General features: G+C 38.8%; 2 protein-coding genes across 2 annotated transcripts in view; one reads left to right on the forward strand and one right to left on the reverse strand.

Moving 5' to 3' along the window:
• The window catches only part of pik3c3 (phosphatidylinositol 3-kinase, catalytic subunit type 3), a 30,975-nt gene extending 19,215 nt beyond the window's left edge, over window positions 1-11,760 (forward strand). Inside the window, exons 22-26 of the mRNA XM_042512711.1 lie at window positions 519-593; window positions 695-863; window positions 2,269-2,359; window positions 2,489-2,614; window positions 10,765-11,760. Of these exons, the coding sequence (XP_042368645.1) occupies window positions 519-593; window positions 695-863; window positions 2,269-2,359; window positions 2,489-2,614; window positions 10,765-11,760 (1,457 nt within the window). The remainder of the gene's footprint in view (window positions 1-518; window positions 594-694; window positions 864-2,268; window positions 2,360-2,488; window positions 2,615-10,764) is intronic.
• Window positions 11,761-12,994: 1,234 nt separating this feature from the next.
• On the reverse strand, window positions 12,995-19,096 carry si:dkeyp-75h12.7. Its single transcript, XM_042512713.1, has 7 exons — window positions 19,036-19,096; window positions 18,708-18,828; window positions 16,912-17,081; window positions 16,308-16,492; window positions 15,074-15,236; window positions 13,384-13,511; window positions 12,995-13,285 (listed from the first exon to the last, which is right to left on the reverse strand). Exons 1-7 carry the CDS (start codon window positions 19,094-19,096, stop codon window positions 12,995-12,997), a joined length of 1,119 nt encoding a protein of 372 aa, XP_042368647.1.
• Window positions 19,097-20,666: the final 1,570 nt, after the last annotated feature.

Here is a 20,666-nt window from a genome sequence, read left to right on the forward strand (position 1 = left end):
ATTTTCAAAATAAAAAACACAATTGTGAGATGACTGTTTCCATAAAGTGTAATATTCTAAGAAAAGTGGCGATGGATGTTCGAAACATTAGCAGGTTTTATTTTTTATCGCAGTCACCGCACTAGCCGTCATTATTTCCAATCAAAGTCATAGGTGTGTAATGTAAGCGATGATGGAGAGGATTCAAAACTTCCGGATGATACGCTCAACTTCTGAAGAGTTATGTGATGCAGTAACAGCTGTTGTAGCGCCTGCTGCATCATGACGGAGCCAGTTCCTACCGAAAAGCGCGTAGCCGTCGCATCACGTGGCCCATTAAAGCGAAATATTGTCATTGCAGTTTTGCAAATGTTTTTTTTTTCGAATCACCTGATATACCACCTATATACCTACCACCGCGATAAATGGGAGTTTTTAAATTGATGTTTTTCCAATAGGCGTGTTTTATATTTGTAATTTAAATCTGTGCAATTGGAGGGTTAATAGAAACCCGCCTAATGTCTCTGACATCCTTCCAGCTGGTTACTGTGTCATCACGTACATCCTCGGAGTAGGAGACAGACACTTGGACAATCTGCTACTGACAAAGACAGGTGAGGCAAACATGTTTTTTTAAAAAAACAACGTAAAACTGGTTTATTAACATTCCAGTTTAAGGAGCAGTTTCAGACAGTTATCCCGTCTCTTCATCCAGGGAAGCTCTTCCACATCGACTTCGGCTACATCCTGGGTCGGGACCCCAAACCGCTGCCTCCGCCCATGAAGCTGAGCAAAGAGATGGTGGAGGGGATGGGAGGCATGCAGAGCGAGCAGTACCAAGAGTTCAGGAAGCAGTGCTACACCGCCTTCCTGCACCTGCGAAGGTAAAGAGACCAAACATGAAAACAAATCGAGGCTGTAGTTTTATAGCCAACTGTCTCTTCCTAAACACTTTTCCTTGACCTCAGTGGAAAACGTCTTCAGGTCAAGGAAAGCTGTGAATTTGTAAGCACTGTAAAACACAACCACTTTGCAAAGAGAATCTAACTGGTTAATAAATGTTGCTGCCGAAATTAATTTTGGAACAGCATTATCTCATTTGTTTTTGCAAAGGATGATTCAGTGTATCCTATGCTAAAGGAGATAAGAAAATTAGTTTTAATCAACCTTTTCTAGAAATTAGAGAATTTCAACAGCTCTCCTCTTAGTAGCCACTTATATTTTCAGGTTATTTCGAACCTTTTCAAAAAAAGGCTATTTGACTGCAGCCTATGTCTATTTTACATCAACACAGACCATTTTCCAAATTGCTGTTACTGGTATCGAATTATGTCAGTAGAGCATGAAAATAAACTTGCAGTGACTTACAGGTACGCTTAACCCACAAATGATCTTTTGTATATCAGTTACTCACCGTAACTCACTGACACCGTATGTTTAAAAACCGAACTGAAAGTGAAACTCGCCCATATTCTCTTCAAAGTCAGACTCAATTGACAAAAACAGTAATTTTACCTCGCTGAACATGGGAGCTGCTGGTCTACTGATGCCACTGACTGGGTGTTTTAAAGGGTTAGTTGGGATTCTTGCAGACTATCAGCTCACATGTTCAGTGAGGTAAAATGACGATGTTTTGTCAGTGAAGTCTGGCTTTAAAGAGAGAATTGACAAATTTCACTTTCAGTTAAGTTTTTGTTAGGAAGTGCTCTCTGTTCGGGAAGTACCAAAGATTTGGATTTCACCTCACAAATTGTGCAAGTTTGTAGACGATACTTTGATATAATTTAGCGATTGTTAATGCTGTTCCCTATGATTTCAATTTAAGAATTTTTTGGATTCTTTACTTACGTTTACAATAGGTTTCGGAAGAGTAATTGATACACAAATGGTCATTTGCAAGGTAAATTATTCCTTTAAAACATGCTTGAAAAAGGTAATTAATCACAGGAAATATTTAATCAGCTTTTATTTTTGTAACATTAAATGTTAGTCATTCTTGGTTTAGGCAAGCACTTGTCGAAGCCTGGGCAAAAAATAACAGCCTTCAAGGGTTTACTGTGATAAATGATGTGTTTGCTGACAGATTTTTATGCTTTACCGACATTAACTTAAACCAAAAGATTAATCTAAAAACATGTAAGCAGTTTGACTCATCAGCAGATATCTTCAAACAAAAAAGTGTTTGCATTAATAGCTTCATCTTTGTTAGGAATAAACATTTCGATCAAAAGATTACTGCACATATTTAACAATCGAGGTAAAATATTCTACTTCCCTCAATTTCTACAGATACTCCAACCTGATCCTGAATCTGTTCTCTCTTATGGTGGACGCCAATATTCCCGACATCGCCCTGGAGCCTGACAAGACGGTTAAGAAGGTAAGTTTGTCACTGGAAAACGGCGCCAGATGTCGTTTTTATTTATCAAAGCATGTATAAGTAAGACAAGTAATCGCACTAATGTGGCTTTATTAATGTTTTAAATGGACCTCATCATTTTGCCTTCAGGTGCAGGACAAGTTCAGATTGGACCTGTCAGACGAGGAGGCAGTCCATTACATGCAGAGTCTGATTGATGAGAGCGTGGGCGCTCTGTTTGCTGCTGTGGTTGAACAGATACACAAGTTTGCTCAGGTATGTGCACTCAAACACACAACATACATGGTTGTTTCTGGATTTGCACACATAAAACATTATTCAATAGTCCATAAAAAACTGATGCAATATTGTAGTATGACATTTTCAAAGGGATTTTTGACAAAAATAAATATGATTTTTTAAAAAAAGTTTTTGATAATGCTTTTGTTGTTTTTCTTGTACTATACAATGACACTTTTGTGGCATTTTGAGTCATTTTTCATGATATACAAAATACTTAGTATTATAATAGTATGTAAGTAATATAGTATGCTATATACCATTATGTGTATCGACATGCTATAGTGCTTTTAAGCTGATATTTGGACGTCATATTTTTACATTATTCATAATACTATAGTATGGCACATTCAGTCATTTTTTCGACATGCTGTATTGTGGCATGTTTGCAGAATTCTATGTCATGGCGTGTCTTGGCAGGTTATTCTAAGCTGTTTGCAGTTGCTTCAACAGTTTTTGGGACATGCCAAATTTCGAAATTTTTGCCTTACCATAGTCTTGCATTTTTGCTCATTTTTCGACATGCAAAATTATGATGTTTTCGGCTTTTGTTGCTATGGCATGTCTTGGCAGGCTATTCTAAGCTTTTTCCAGCTGTTTTCAGGTGTTTTTGGGACATTTAACATTTTTGCCTTGGTCTTGGATTAGTCTTGGATTTTTGATCATTTTTCGACATGCCAAATCATGTTGTTTTCCGCTTTTTTGCAACTTTCGTTGCTATAGCGTGTCTTGGCAGGATATTCTAAGCTGTGTAAAGCTATTTTCAGGTGTTTTTGGGACGGGTCAAATTTGGACATGTTTGCATTTTGGTCAGATTTTTCGACATGCCAAATTATGCTGTTTTGGGCTTTTTTTGCAACTTTCTTTGCAATGGTGTGTTTTGGCAGGCTATTCTAAGCTGTTTCCAGATGTTTTTAACAGTTTTTGAGACATGATGAATTTTACATTTTTGCCTTACTATAGTCTTGGATTTTGGTCGGATTTTTCGACATGCCAAATTATGCTTTTTTTTGGCTCTTTTTGCAACTTTCTTTGCTATGGCGTGTTTTGGCAGGCTATTCTAAGCTGTTTCCAGCTGTTTTTAACAGTTTTTAGGACGGGTCAAATTTTGACATTTTGCCTAACTATAGTCTTGGATGTTTGGTCGGATTTTTCGACATGCCAAATTATGCGCATTTTTTGGCTTTTTTTTGCAAACTTTCTTTGCTATGGCGTGTTGTATTGGCAGGCTATTCTAAGCTGTTTACAGCAGTTTTTAACAGTTTTTAGGAGATGTCAATTTGACAGGTTTTTTTGCTTACTATAGTCTTGGATTTTTGGTCGGATTTTTCAAACCATGCAAAATTATGTTTTTTTTTTTTGGGGCTTTTTTTGCAACTTTCTTTGCTATGGCGTGTTTTGGCAGGCTATTCCAAGCTGTTTCCAGCTGGTTTTTAACAGTTTTTAGGACTGGTCAAATTTTGACATTTTGCCTTACTATAGTCTTGGATTTTTGGTCGGATTTTTCGACATGCCAAATTATGCTGTTTTTGGACTTTTTTTGCAACTTTCTTTGCTATAGCGTGTTTTGGCAGGCTATTCTAAGCTGTTTCCAGCTGTTTTTAACAGTTTTTTTAGGAGATGTCAAATTTTGACATTTTGCCTTACTATAGTCCTTGGGATTTTTGGTCAGATTTTTTTCGAACATGCCAAATTATGCTGTTTTGGCTTTTTTTTTGCAACTTTCTTGCTATGGCGTGCTTTTGGCAGGCTATTCTAAGCTGTTTCCAGCTGTTTTTAACAGTTTTTTAGGACGGGTCAAAATTTTGACATTTTGCCTTACTATAGTCATTGGATTTTTGGTCGGATTTTCGACATGCCAAATTATTCTTTTTTGGGCTTTTTTTGGCAACTTTCCTTTGCTATGGCGTGTTTTGGCAGGCTATTCTAAGCTGTTTACCAGCTGTTTTTAACAGTTTTTAGGACATGGGTCAAATTTTGACATTTTGCCTTACTATAGTCTTTGATGTTTTTTTTTTGGTCGGATTTTTCGACATGCTCCAAATTATGCTTTTTTGGCTTTTTTTGCAACTTTCTTTGCTATGGTGTGTGTTTGCGCAGGCTATTCTAAGCTGTTCCAGCTGTTTTTAACAGTTTTTAGGACATGTACGAATTTTGACATTTTTTGCCTTACTATAGTCTTGGATTTTTGGTCGGATTTTTCGACATGCCAAATTATGCTTTTTTTGGGCTTTTTTGCAACTTTCTTTGCTATGGCGTGTTTTGGCAGGTTATTCTACGCTGTTTTCCAGCTGTTTTAATAAACATTTTTTAGGAAAGGTCAATTTTGACATTTTGCCTTACTATAGTCTTGGATTTTTTGGTCGGATTTTCCGACATGCCAAATTATGCTTGTTTTGGGGCTTTTTTTGCAACTTTCTTTGCTATAGCGTGTATTTGCATGGCTAATTCTAACTGCTTTTCCGCTGTTTTTAATAGCTTGTTTTTTAGGATCATGTCAAATTTTTACATTTTCGTCCTTACTATAGTCTTGGATTTTTGGTCGGATTTTTCGACATGCCAATATCATAACGCTTTTTTGCAGTTTTTTTTAACACCACTGTATTGATTTTTAATTATATCCATATATCTGTGTATATATTTATTTTCCACTGTTTCTGTTATCCTTTAGTACTGGGTCAAATTTTTTGAGCCGAACTATAGTTCGTTGAGACGAGCCAAGCTGGACCGGCTGTTAAAGTACGAACACACAATTGTTCCAACCTTTTGGACACCTTTGCGTGTTGCGACACGGTGAAAGAAATGCAATGACACTGTTTTGAAAAGGGTATTTCAAGATGCACTGCCAAGCTTTACTGCAAAGATGGTTAAACAAGGTCAAATTTTGTCTTTGTTTGCTTCTGTACATATAATGTATATTAATTATTAAATGCCAAATAATAAAATGGTTTGCAATTTCTGTTGATAAAAGTTTACTGTAGTGGCTGGCGATTGTATGTCCCAGTGTGTGTTAAAGTGTTTTAGGAGATGTTTTTACATTTATATGAAGCCTTGCTAAGTCTTGAAAAACCATGGTCTAATTTGGTTCAAAATGGGAAATTAAACTGTTTTGTATAGTATGTTTTGCAAACTTTCTTTTCTAGTGGCAGGCTATTCTAAGCTGTTTTCCAGCTGTTTTTAACAGTTTAAGGAGATGTCGATTTTGACATTTTTGCCTTACTATAGTCTTGGATTTTTGGGCGGATTTTTCGACATGCCAAATTATGCTTTTTGGGCTTTTTTTTTGCAACTTTCTTTGCTATGGCGTGTTTTGGCAGGCTATTCCAAGCTGTTTCCAGCTGTTTTTAACAGTTTTAAAGGAGATGTCGAAATTTTGACATTTTGCCTTACTATAGTCTTGGATTTTTGGTTGGATTTTTCGACATGCCAAATTATGCTCTTTTGGGCGCTTTTTGCAACTTTCTTTGCTATGGCGTGTTTTGGCAGGCTATTCTAAGCTGTTTCCAGCTGTTTTTAAACAGTTTTTAGGACGGGTCGAATTTTTGACATTTTGCCTTACTATAGTCTTAGGATTTTTGGTCTGGATTTTTCTGACACGCCAAATTATGCTTTTTTGGGCGCTTTTGCAACTTTCTTTGCTATATGGCGTGTTTTGGCAGGCTATTCTAAGCTTGGTTTACAGCTGTTTTTAACAGTTTTTAGGAGATGTCGAATTTTGACATTTTGCCTTACTATAGTCTTGGATTTTGGTCGGATTTTTCGACATGCCAAATTATGCTTTTTTGGCTTTTTTTGCAACTTTCTTTGATATGATATGTTTTGGCAGGGTATTATAACGTGCCTTTAACGCTGTTTAAAGCAGTTTTTGGAACATGTCTGTAATTTGAACTTTTCGTTCCTGGTTACTAAAAAAAAAAACAGTGTTACATCTTACAGTCATTTATTTTCGACATAGTATATTATGCTGTTTTTTGCAGCTTTTTTTTTATGACACACTGTAATTGATTTTATTAATTATATCCATATATCTGTGTATATTCCTTATTTTCCAACTGTTTTGTTATCCTTTTTACTGGCGCAGAGAGTCGAATTTGAGATCTTTGAGCCTTAGGCCAAGCTTTGGACATTTTGAGTGTTTAAAGTACGAACACACAAATTGCTGTCCAACCTGAAAGCCACCTTGCGTGTGCGACACGGTGAAAGAAATGCAAGCTGTTGACACTGTTTTTAAAAAGGCCAAGAATGCACTGCCAAGCTTTACTGCGAAGATGCTTTTTTTTAAACAAGGTCATGGATTGTCTTTGTTTGCTTCTGTACATATAATGTATGCTTATTAATATATAAATGAAATATGTTAAAATGTATGGCCTATAAAAGACTGTTTGCTATGGGGTTTTAAAAGTTTCTAAGTGGCTGGTTGTATGTGTTGTGTGTAACAGTTTTTTAGGTTTTTACATTATGAACCTTGGCAAAAGAAAACCATGGTCTAATTTGGATTGATTTCATAAATGGGAAAAATGCTCATTGTGTAGTTTTGTCGTCCAAACTCGCTATTCTAGCTTTGGCAGGCTATTCTAAGCTGTTTCCAGCTGTTTTAACAGTTTTAAGGACGGGTCAAATTTTGACATTTTGCCTTACTATAGTCTTGGATTTTTGGGTCGGATTTTTCGACATGCCAAATTATGCTGTTTTTGCGGCTTTTTTTGCAACTTTCTTTGCTATGGCGTGTTTTGGCAGGCTATTTTAAGCTGTTTCCAGCTGTTTTTTAACAGTTTTAAGGACGATGTCGAATTTTGACATTTTGCCTTACTATAGTCTTGGATTTTTGGTCGGATTTTTCGACATGCCAATTATGCTCTTTTTGGGCGTTTTTTTGCAACTTTTTCTTTGCTATGGCGTGCTTTGGCAGGTTATTCTAAGCTGTTTACAGCTGTTTTTAACAGTTTTTAGGAGATGTCGAATTTTGACACTTTGCCTTACTATAGTCTTGGATTTTTGGTCGGATTTTTCGACATGCCAAATTATGCTGTTTTGGGCTTTTTTTGCAACTTTCTTTGCTATGGCGTGCTTTGGCAGGTTATTCTAAGCTGTTTCCAGCTGTTTTTAACAGTTTTTAGGACGGGTCAAATTTTGACATTTTTGCCTTACTATAGTCTTGGATTTTTGGTCGGATTTTTCGACATGCCAAATTATGCTCTTTTGGGTTCTTTTTGCAACTTTCTTTGGTATGGTGTGTTTTGGCAGGCTAGTCTAAGCTTTTTCCAGCTGTTTTTAACAGTTTTTGAAACATGTCGAATTTTGACATTTTTGCCTTACTATAGCCTTGCATTTTTGGTCATTTTTTAAATTATAATTTTTTTTTGTCCTTTCTGCAACTTTCTATTCTATGGCGTGTCTCTGCAGGCTACTCTAGGTGGTTTCCAGCTTTTTTTGGGACATATCAAATTTTTACATTCATCGCCATATTTTGTATTTCATTTTTTGCTAGTTTATTTATATGCGAAATCATGGTGTTTTTGGCCCTTTTTGCAATAGTCTATGCTATGGCTTGTTTCAGCTGGCTATTTTATGTGGTTTTCAGCTGTTTTTTTTAGACATGTCATATTTTGACATTTTTTGCCATATTATAGTATTGCATTTTTTGGTTGTTTTTTTAAATACACCAGATGGTTACATTAATTTGCACAACTTAAATTGTTCAGTATCACTGTTGTCCACCATACCCTAATAAGAAAATAACCAACCAGTGAAAAACTAACATTCATAGCCTTAATTCAGTATTTGTAATTAAAAGTAGTCTAGAATCAGTTTTAAACAAACTGCATTTATATAAAATTTAGATTTAATTGATTAAGTGAGGTCATAGATATTATTTTAATCTCATATCAATATACAAGAACCACATTTATATGACCTTTATACACTTTTTACATGATCTGATACCATTATAAAGTTATTCAGTCCAAAGTATTGGCATAATTTTTTTCCCCTCTATCATCAGCATAAAATGTGAGTTTTAGGTGCACGGTCACCTCAGAAACACACTATAGTTCACTCCACAAGACACGTGCATGCCAAACCACACACACAACCAGATGATAAGCAAAATTAAATCCACATCAGTGGATATTTTCAGAAAGATTCCTTTATATAGCGGAAAAGAAAAAGAGAAAAGGGGTCAGACAACCAGCTCGAGTGTTGTGTAGTCAGGTGTTCATTCACACAAGCCAGCTTCTTGCTTCGCACATTAATCATCTCTCCACAAGCATAATAAGCACTATGCTTATTAATAAAAGCCATACACACTGGCTTGTATGTGGAGCTTTGGATAGCCCCCCAGGTCTCTGTGGACTCTGGAAAAGGTAGAAGGGGAAACAAACAATGCTGGACGGCCAAACCCCCAAAGGCTGCCCAATGTTGCGGAAAGAATGCAACACCAGCAAAACAGAGGGCAGAAAAGCGAGATGTCAAGATGTTCCTTGTTTTTGTGCAGGAGGCAGGATGAGGTGTCAGTCACGGGTAAGAGGCGAGCGAAGCTCCGAAGGGGCAACTGTGAGTCAGAAACATTTCCGAGCCCTCTGTTATCACACAAAAAGCAGCACGAAGGAGCTGCATGTGGGGGGTCAGATGTTCTTGTTTATGAAGCTTATGGTTTGGACCGGCCTGTTGAGCGTCACTGGACCTCGGCACAAGAAGGCAGAGGGGGAAGAACCGCAACCAGATTTAGATTTTTCCCTGAATCAGAAAAAACAGCTCCTTTTGGACTTTTCGGATAAACTATTTCCGCTTCATTGGTGATTCTCACTCACCAGTTGATTTTCTGACCCTCTTTGAGCAGCACTCTGACTCATATCGGACAAACAGTCCGGGCTGGAGGAATGTGCTTATATGTGTAAAATTAGGAGCCACATTTCTATCACTTGATGACAGACGCCAGCTAAACCAAATTACATGATAGAGGTCATCTGGTGGCTTTTAATAGGGACTTTAATTTGAGGTCAACAGCTTTTCTTCATTCATTTTTGAAGCAAATGTTGATATTTGAGGGTCAAAAAAATTCATCCATCCATTTTTCTCCATATATCTAGGTCATGGTTTTTGTGGTAGCAAAGGCAGTCAATGCAGCCTTCTTCCTATTCCCATCTAGGGCTGTAAGAAATAGTATAAAATAATGTAAATCTCTGACATATCTAGGCCCATTTCGTTCATAATGGAGATACGATGGATATATTTTAACTGAAACACAGCCAGTAATCTTCAATCTATTCCATGTGTAGCTAGATTTATAAATACTGATCTGTATAATTTATCAAAATGAGCATGTTTTTGGTCACTGAAAAACGGCCCATATTCTTGATCTGCTGGGTTGATGGCTAGACTGTCGGCTGCAGCACAACAAAGTGGGTAAAAACATCAATAAACAGAATTACAACAGGCAGAAAAGTAGAGCATTTTATATTCATAGCTGACTCAGATAGAATAACAAAAATCAAGGAAATATAACCACAAAATCAAGGGAAAATGACAAAATAAGCACAATCTCAGCAAGTCTACAGTATCAGCAGGCCGGATGCTCCGCTTCTGAATCGCTCAGGGACGCTCCTGGTGGGCCATAAAGCCTCGTGGAGAAAGGAGCAAAACAGCGTCGTAGACGTAATGCCATCGACACGCTGCTGGTGGAACCGAGTGGTAAGGAGACCTGAGGAAGGACAGAAAATTAGTGATCTCCTTCAAAAACCCTCAAAACCCTCTCCACCTTTCACACACTTTAGCATGAACAGTTTCAGCCCATTTTAGACTAAACGAGGACTAAAGATATGTCCGGCTCTTTACATGCTCAGGGGCGGCTTTGGCTCAGAGGTCGAGTGTTCGTCCTCTAATGTGAAGGTCAGCGATTCGATCCCCGACTCCTCATGTCCTCATGTTGAAGTATCCTTGGGCAAGATACTGAATCTCAACAATGTGACTTTGTCTTTAACGCACCTCACGAGAGCCACGCTGGTGGAATGAGGGAGCGACATAAGAACTGTAAGAAACGTCCTCGGGGAGACTCAGAGACGCCTCCTTATGAGGTACTGCAATTGTAAACAGCTGCTCTCTTTCAAAATCCATCCATCGGGTCGCAGGGGCAACAGGCTGAGCAAAGCACTCCAGACGTCCCCTCTCCCCAGCGACGCTTTCCGGCTCCTCCTGGGGATCCCGAGGCGTTCTCAGGCCAGACCAGATATGTAATCCCTCCAGCGTGGTCTGGGTCCTCCACAGGGTCTCCAAACAGTTGGATGTGCGTGGAACACCTGTACGGGTGGCGCCCGGGAGGCATCCTGATCACATGCCCGAACCACCTCAACTGGCACCTTTCGACGCGAAGGAGCGGCGGCTCTACTCTGAGCTCCTCCTGGATGTCCGAGCTCCTCACCCAATCTGTAAGGCCGAGCCCGGCCACCCTCCGGAGGAAACTTATTTCGGCTAACTGTATCCGCGATCTTATTCTTTCAGGGCAGCACCCAGAGCTCATGACCGCAGGTGAGGGAGTCAAGAATCAGGAGTTTTGCCTTCTAACTCAGCTCCGTCTTCACCACGACAGTCCGAGCCAACCTGCACATCACTGCGGACGCAAAAACCGCCTCACGCTCCAGCCGACTCTCACTGGGGAACAAGACCCCGAGATATTTGAACTCCTTCTCTTGGGGCAGCAACTCTGTCCCCACCCAGAGGGAGCCGTTTTTCAGCCTTCCTCAGATTTGGAGGTGCTGACTCTCATCTCGACCGTCTGTCTTACAACAGATAATCTAAACGATCCGAACAGCATGGAGCTGCTCGCTCCCGTTCACCTCATCACCGCAACTCAACTACCTCCCCCAGGCAGGTTTGTGAGAGAGGATTTACGTACAAAAAAGATGGCGCCAAGTATCCGGCAGAGCTGGAGGAAGGAGGACCTCGCATCGCTCAGTCGACGACACGCCCGAGAGAAACATTCAGGGAGGCGGCGTTGTGACGGACAAAACACAGACAAGATCTGTGTGGACACCGGGAAGAGTCTCAGAGACTATAATGGACAAAGGTGGACTTGTGAGGAGAGTCGAGATATTTTTAGGAGACAGAAATCTGAACGAAAAGGGTGAACGCATAAGCAGAGTTTCTGTGGTGGACCGCCCAGTTCGTTAGTTTTGCTACTAGAGGCATCTTAACGAGTTAAAGAGTTAAACACTGTTTGAATTAATTTAGGTGCTCATTGTGTTTTAAAAATGTCATAACATGAAGAAATTACTTGTTTGTTGAGTTAACTTGTGTGTAAAACAATTAATAATTTGGTGGGAGTGTAATGACCTCACAGTTCAGCAGTAAATTTACATTTTTACTTTTATATGCCTTTATTTATTTCCTTTTAACACAGAAGTGCTTTTATTTTGAAGAGACAGTAGACAGGCAAGAAAAAGGGGGAAAGTTTAAGAGTTTAGTTTCAGTCAAGTGGCCAAGGAGGTATTTTTGTGTATTTTATTACTTTAAGGTGTCATTAGAGCAGATATTAAAGTATTGTTTTGCTTTCTGTTTATTTAATATCCATTTAGCTCAAATTCTTCACAATGAAGACCATCAAAGATAAATAAAACTACATGAGACCATCAGTGCGGCTTGTTTTTAGTTCGACTGGTGAGCTACAGAATATTTTATTTCACAGTTTACATTCGAAGACGGTGGTTTATGTTTGTTATGTTGATAGCTGTGTTGTAATCTATCTTCGACAATTTGACTCTTTTACTCCAAAGTACAGGGAATTACAAATGCTGATCCCACTATTTTAATTGCATTAATAAATACTTTTTTTGACTTAGATTTTATACATAAGGAGTTTTTGAGGTTTTTATATATGATAGTTTTCCTATAGTAAGATTTTTTTTTTTAAAAATCGCAATATACTGTATATCACTTTGCTTCCAGTATCGCAAGATATAGAACCGTGATCCCTGCACTGTGTTGCGTATCGTATTGCCAGATTCATTATATAATATTATTGCTTTTTATTTTTATACAGGCTATTCAATATTATCAAAAAATAGATTAAAAATTAGGTAAAAATGTCCCAAAAATTTTAATTTATAAATCTAATATTGTAGTTATTTTATAAAGAAACATTTTTATTATACATTTTTAAGCACTGTATTAGGGCCTTTTTTGTGTTAGTTTTTGTTTTTTACTTTTCTTTTTTGTTGCCTACTTTCGGGTAATTTTCTTTTAATTTTTTCTAAATGTCTTGCTAATTTTTTTACGATTTAGCGAAGCCTGAAACCCCCAAAAAAGCCCTGCTGACACATACCTTTGTGGAGAAACTCTCACGGCGAGATGGCTCCCAGTCTTTCAGTCTCTCAGTCTCCAGGTGTCCCAGGTGTCCTCAGACGAGTGAGACACAGGTGGGATGCTGATACCAGAGTCCGGGCCTCGCTCCAGCGTCATCCCGCCGCTGTCCCAGTACGCTGCACCCGAGCCGGGGTCATTAAGGGGAGGATCACAGGTGTGCGTCAAGGTCAAATCCATGTTTGAGGAGGACGCGACCGAGATTTGGTCTTCTGTGAGTTCCACGTGGATGTCACACAGGTCGACAGGGACCAGAGGAAGGGGGACTAAAAAGACTGGATCAGGAGCGGGCGCCTTGATGAAAGAAAAAAAAAAAGAAGATGTAAAATCTGAGAAATAGCCAGCGTGGTTTCGTATCACTGAACTGAGTAAAAGAAACAGAACAAAGATACCGGAGTCTTGGGTTGATTTTCAGTGTTTGCTGGTGCGGCTTGTCTCGGTCTTCTCAGAAACACAGTGAGAAGTGGAGCGAGCAGCAGAGAAATCAGCCCGATCCCCAGAAACAACGCAGGCAGCAGCCCTGAAGGAGAAAACGTAATAAATCGCTGCCCCAACAAACTGAAAACTGCAGAATTTCACACAAAAACTGAACAAAATAAATTAACCAGCAGCAGGTTTCACACTCTTTAGACTTCACAGACTCCCCTTTTGTTTACTTCTCAAAAGTACAGAACCGTCCTGCATTTATTCACGTTACTACGTGTAAAGGTCCCTTAGATTTAGTATTAGAACATCCACTCTGTATATGTGTTTAAGTAATAGTATCCCTGTTTTTTTTTTGTCTTTGCTTTTAACTTTTCCTTCTGAAAATAATGTTTCCAAATTCATGAATGGAAACCTGATACATTTTAGAACCATAACTGCACTGTAATATAAGCATCTGTTAATAAAAACAAATCTTTGCAAAAAAAATAAAAAAGGTACAGAAAACCTTATTCTTTTAAATAAGGTGTTGAGGTCATGTCGAGATCGTAATCCCAGATTTGCAAAAACATCCATACTCCACGTCTCGAGTGATCATTTCATCCTCTATTTAATGCAAGCAAAACAATACAATCCCATTTTGAAAAACCATTGACAGTGTCGAACTCCTTTATGGAGTTTTTTTTTTTTAATTTTTATAAACTTTAATGTTTATTGTGTTTTAGATTTTATATAAAACCACCAGTCCACCAGTTTCATTCACATTAAGTTACAGAGTGATAGGAGGAAAAACAAAACAGTCACGGTTACACATTTCTATCTTCAAAGAAGAACGTGTGTGTTATATTATATATGCACACACACAAACACATATATTATATATACATATATATACAAACACATATATACACATACATATATATACATATCATGTAACAGCAGGGCGTGAGATGCAGGCAGGCGGCTGGACTCGTGTACAGGAACGTCTGCTGAGTTTGAACTACAAGTCCCAGCCTTCCAGATCCAGACGGACAAACTGGTGACGGCGAACCAAGCAGACATCGTGGTGGTCAAAAAACAACAGAAGGCGGCAGCAGCAATCAAGCAGAGCCGTAGCAACATCAGGACATACACGGCAACATACGTGTCGTCCATCATCACATTCGCAACCAAAAACATTTTCTCTCCGTCTAAGCTGGTAGGTCGTCCTTTTTCAGAGAGACAGAAATTATAAAAGCATTTTGTTTTTTGTGCTTGTTTGCCCATATCATTATTTTTCGTATCTCTTCCTTCTTGTTACTTATTCGCTCAAAAAAAAAGTGTGGCAGAACAATGTTTTTCTGCTTTTATATCCTGTTAATTATCTGCAGACACCATTTTATCCCGTGACCCCCTCCGGACGTTCTGTACTTTAGGTTTAGGAACACTTCAGCTTACTTTTCCAAAAGAAACTCGACAACAGCCTCGTTTAGGTGTAATAAATGATCTTTGTAAACTCTGAGGATCCCTGTTTGAGTAACATCCTCTGTGCTCTTTTTACCTCCTTCAGGTTAAAATGTGATTATATTAAAGGGCACTTCAGGTGGATGTTAAAGGTCACGTCAGGATTCGGCGGCCTAAAAGCCTTAAAGTTAAAATGTGACTCTGTCCTCGTCTTACCTGATTTGGAAACAGTCTGAACGCACTGAGGGGCAGATTTTGGGGACGCCGCCATGGAGAAGGTCGGGAAGGAGAAGTTGGCCACGGCGCAGTAATTCTGACCCGGAGCCAAACCTGAAAACTCCACATGAGACACCACTTCCTGCGTCCAAACCGTACGGCTCTGCAGGAGCACAAAGTAATGGAGATTTCAAAATAAAAGCAGAGATTAAAACAATAGAATTCATTTAGACGAGGGACATTTTCTTGCAGCTGCACTTTTTGTCTCTTTATTTGTTGCATTCATGATACCATCACAGTCTTATAGATTTTAATAAACGACAAGTGGATTTTAAATGGCAAAATCTGCATATTTGTGTTTGCAGATCAGAAACTGCTAAAATGTTGTACTCTCGGTCTACACTGAGGATTTTAGGAAGCATTATTTTACAGTTAACCCTTTAAAACCAGAGCAAACTGGCTGGATTTCTTTCGAAAACTTGGGAAAAAGGCGATGAGCAACCAAAGATATGACCAAAAAAATTAGCAAGAAATTAGTATTAAGTTATGAGAAAATGTTCTGAAAATGAGCAAAAAACGAAAATAACCAAAGTTAAAAGAAAGAAGGAAATGACCTCAGAAAGGTGTGTATAAAAATTAAAACAATTCAGTAACATTTTTGTAACATAATTTTAAATATGATAATTATAATTATCACTTTCTGAATATATTCTCGCTATTGCTTCACAGTTTTTGCAAAATTGCTCATTGCCTTGTTTAAAATCAAAACAGTTTGCTCAGGTTTCAGATATCTGAATTCCTCTTAAAGACGTATGAATGCAGCACAAAAAAGTTATGTCGTTCCAAGTTTCAAAGGGTTAATAACACTTGCTATATGCTCCAAGGGTTTAACAGCAATGCTTTTAATCTATATGGAAAAATTAAAAAACATCTTTTAGATCAGTACTGGTGCAAACTGAGGTCACCGTGCAGTTTATTTACACTTATGCAATACAGATGCTGAAAATCATTCAATTTGGACGGTATTTTTTTAATAGCTGTATTCCAGTGCCTGCTGCTGTTTCAGCTCACTGCATTTCATACACTGCCCCTTCAGGGATGAAAATAAAGTTTAAGTTGAACACTGCAACGAGCAGCATGTCAGTTTTTAAGTAAATATGATTTTAAATTGTCCTTTTAGTATGCAGCGTTTTAAAATAGAAATCAGCATAAAAACAGACAAAGTGTGTCTGACCTGGTGCTCAGAGTGATTGGCGGTGTTGTACAGAGTCACTGTAGTCCAGGGGTCAATGAGTTCAGAGATCGGGCAGCACCTCCCTGGAGAGCACCTCCTGTTGGCAGCACAGGGGAACTGCACCTGCACCTGCACCTGCAGCTGCTCCTCTTTCAAAGAGGCTGAGACGGAGGGAGGACTGAAGGCTGGAGAGAGAGAGAGAAAAGAGCTGCTAATTCTGTTCACTTCAATTTATTCACAAAAAGTTAAAGTGCAATTCATGAGACATAATGGAGATGTGAAATGGGACACCCTGACTGAAAACAAGATCCCAGAGAATAAGCAGATAAAATGTACGTTTTTTTTTTAAAAAAAAAACAAAACACCAGATTTAAGAAAAAGAAAAGTGCATGTTATTTTTACAGCCTACAAAACTCCTAAGATTTACCAATAACCTAAAAACGTTTTGTTTTTTCAATTTCTTGCTAATTTTCTGGTCATTTCTTTCTAAATTGTTGTTCTTAAATTGCCCTCTTCCCATGTCTTTGAGAGAAATCAAGCCTATTTTCCCAAAGTTTCAAAAAGTTAAACTGTTGTATTGAAGGAACAAAAGACTGTCACTGACTGAAGTCACTGTAGTCAAACTTGCGAGGCTTCATCCAGACCGTGGATGTGGGGCTGAGGTGGACGCCCAGACGAATCATGTTGTACAGTTCATAGTTTGAGAAGGCATGAGAGACATCACAGCTGCGGGACGAGACCCAAACGCACCAGGGCACGTCCTGCCAGGGGTCCCTGCAACAAGAGCACAGTCACATTATATATAAATATGTGCACAACAAAAACAGACGTAATTTCTCTTCAAATCACAGACTTTCATGCTATTATGTCAGTGTTTAAGTCTTGTCTGCAGATGATTTGGCTTGCCTTTTACTCCTTAGAAAGAGAAACTAAAAGTAAATGCAAGCTTTAACACAATTTATAAAAAACACAATCTCACCTTCCCAATTTAGAGTGCAGGAAAATAAATGGCCACTTTGTCCAATTCAAAAATGATTTCCTCAATCAGACAGTAATACAAACCAAAAAAGTCAAGTGTCGTCCCTTCAAAACTTAAAAATATAACCACGGAAAAAGCAATATGTTGCAAAAAGTCCATTAAAGAAATAAAACTCACCGACTGTCAAATGAGAACAGAAATAATTCAGTCTTTAATAAGTGGACTAAATCACCTGTTAAACACCAACATGCGTCTCAAGTGAACAGCTGGATAGAGCTGCATAAATGGCCAGCAGGACGCGTTTCCGATCCTAGCTCCTAAAAACACTTGCAGAGGTGGACTGCGACACATTTGACCACGTGCGTTTAGTAGTTTTTAACCGCCTAATGCGCAATAACTTAGCTATTTAATGTCGCTTTGTGTTGCTTGACCATTTGCGCAGTTGAAGCAGATTCCAGCTGCACTAACATCTGCAGGCGGAGCAGCTGGCAAAGCTGCAGACGTGCGCGCGACAGTCACGAAATGTGAACACAGCTGGAGACGCGTGATGGTCACAGGTGTGAACGTGGATGTCTCAGTTGTCCGCTTGACTTCGGATCACCGAAACGCAAACTCATACCAGATCTTTCAGGTTAAAACGAGGTTTTTCCTCTCTGTCCGTCCTCACCAAACAAATCCCAACTTCCCTCCATATTTCCTAAAGGCCACGCCCCCTTCACCTGTGTATGGCAGCACACCTGACCACGTGGGAAAGTGGGTGGCGACAAGTTAATGCAGGGTTGAGACAATGCAAAAGATTGACCTCATAATTAAACTTTCTGATAATAATATGCATGTTTCTCCCCTCAGATTAGTGGCGGTGTCACAGTGCACCTCATGTCTTATAGCAGTATATTTCTCGACCTGTACGGAAAAGCAAAATGTGCTTGTTTAAAAAGTGAAACCTAAATACTTTAATTAAACCATAACTCTGGAGTCTGGTGCAGATATACAAAAGCCCTCTCACCACTTCTACACAGGAGCAAGACACACTTTATAGTGTTTTAAATGCTAAGGTTTTAGCAAGAATGTATGGGAAGTACTGAGCATACAACTAGATAAATGAGACTTTGTAAAGTTTGTAAAATTATGTTTTTGCTGTTGTAAACTCAGCCCCTAGTTATTACAATCATTAAGAATTTTCTGCATGTTATTCTTTGTTCAATGTGCAAGAAAAACAAAGTATTCTTCACAAGTTCAACATAACATATAGATAGTAATTAATATACAAATGATCATTTTGGGGATGAAGAATTCCTTTCAACAAAATAGAAAAATGCACTAAATATACGTCTGCAGTTGCACTTGTTGCAGCAAAATCAAAATGTGTGAAGTTACAGCCACACACACACACACACGCTCACACACACACAAGGACTTACCCCTGTGTCTTTGTCTGCACGGTGTAGGTGGTATTAGAACTGGCATGGGGACAATCCCACCGCAGGAGGCATCCTAAATCCAGTGATTCCACTGCAGTGTAGCAGACTGACCCAGTCGACCCTGGTGAGTTCACACGAAATGCGTACACCAAAATAGCACACTCTCACCGATGCTCATTGACCCGTTAAGTCTGATGGTCACAACTTCGTTAACACTTGCAAGCATTAGCGCCCTCAGAGGACATAATGGCTTATTTTAAACACATGAACAGCCACTGAAAAGTCAAATAAAAAAAGCCTTAACTGTGATATTAAAGTCGGTACTCACCAGCGATGAGCAGGGCGACAGCAACACACAACCTCGCCGTGGTTACGCCTGGTGTCTCCATGTTACCTTGGTGACCTCTGGGATCAGGGGAGCAGGACCGTGATGGTGTTGAGTTCAGACTGTGCAGCGCTGTAGGTGACTAACTCCCTTTAAAGCAAGACAACCTGTACAGACGAGCCGAGGAGGAGATGCACTAAGCTGCAGGGGAGAGGGATCGACTGGAGTCAGCGGGAAGGTGGAAGGGGTGGAGAGATAAGGATTCGATTGAAGGCCGGTGATTTTGTAAGAGAGACGAAGGTCTGTAATCTACTTAGAGGAGGACAAGAAGTTTGAGAGACAGTAGATAAACTTGTTTAAGGATTTAAAAAAAAGAAAAAGATATTAAATTGGTTTTCCCGTTTGTTTTCTTTTAGTTGACCCAGAAAATGTCAACTATTAGTAACATCATTATGCGCAGATAGACAATCGGGCAAAAATAAGTACGTGATTTTAATTTTAAAACCACTCTGATTTTTCTGAGCTGTCAGCTGTCTTTTCTTTTTTCTCTATTTTCCATCGAATTGGAATAATAAATACTTTTTTTTAACACAATAACTCATCACATGAAACAAAGAAATACAGAAATAACTCAAAACATCAGCCAAATGCAATAAAATGTTTTTTTCCCCCCCCACACAAAATGTAGTGTGTTAGGGACTGTAGTTATTTATCAGAGTAGTAGGGCTGGGGTGCTACTTTTTAATAAAAAAAATATACCATGACCCTCCTCGAACTACAAATATTTTTTCTTCAGTCTGCCTGAGGTACTAGGGAAAATGAACGACCCTCCCTACATTGTTAAAAAAAAGTAGTTAAAATAAACAAAAACTTTAGAATTGACGTTTTAAACATGGTCACATTGTCAATAAAATAAAATATTGTTTTACATTAATCGGCAGAAATCAGCATGTTGGCCGATTCCGATATTTCATTTTAAAGAAATATCTGACGATACCGACGATGTGCCGATATTATCATGCATCCCTAACTACAACATCAGGCTAAAAAAAAATGCAGGAGAACGAAGCTGCATTCTATCTTTTTATTCAATGCCATCTTTAAATAATAAGAATCTGTACATCTCTTAAGCAGGTCTTTGACCATTCATTCCCAAAAGTAATAATAGTATCAATAGTTTCCTTATTAACAGTAATACAGTTGAAGTGCTTACCCAGGCAACCAGAAGGGCCGACAGATCATACAGCAACAAAAAAGGTCAACAGTACAGTGTACAGCACACACTCTTACCCTCCCTCTCACACACACACACACATTCATCCTCTCACACTGAGTCCACCACACACTCACACACAAACACACACAGCCCAGTAGTGCACCATACACCCTGTTGATAATTAAAGACATTAAAGCAAAAACTGCCTGTTCATTCAGAAACAGCACCAAACATTGAAAATCATTGCAGCAGTAATAATACTAAGCTTAACATTCCTCATTTCATCATCATCATCATCATCATCATCATCATCATCATCATCATCATCAGTCAAGAGAATCTTTACATCTGCAAATATACAGGATCCAACCAACTGTGCTCCAAACTGGAGTGTTTTCATGCTGAACAGTTCTGGACC

This window comes from Plectropomus leopardus, chromosome 23 (genome assembly GCF_008729295.1).
Source record: "Plectropomus leopardus isolate mb chromosome 23, YSFRI_Pleo_2.0, whole genome shotgun sequence".
In the NCBI taxonomy this organism is placed as follows: Eukaryota; Metazoa; Chordata; class Actinopteri; order Perciformes; family Serranidae; genus Plectropomus; species Plectropomus leopardus.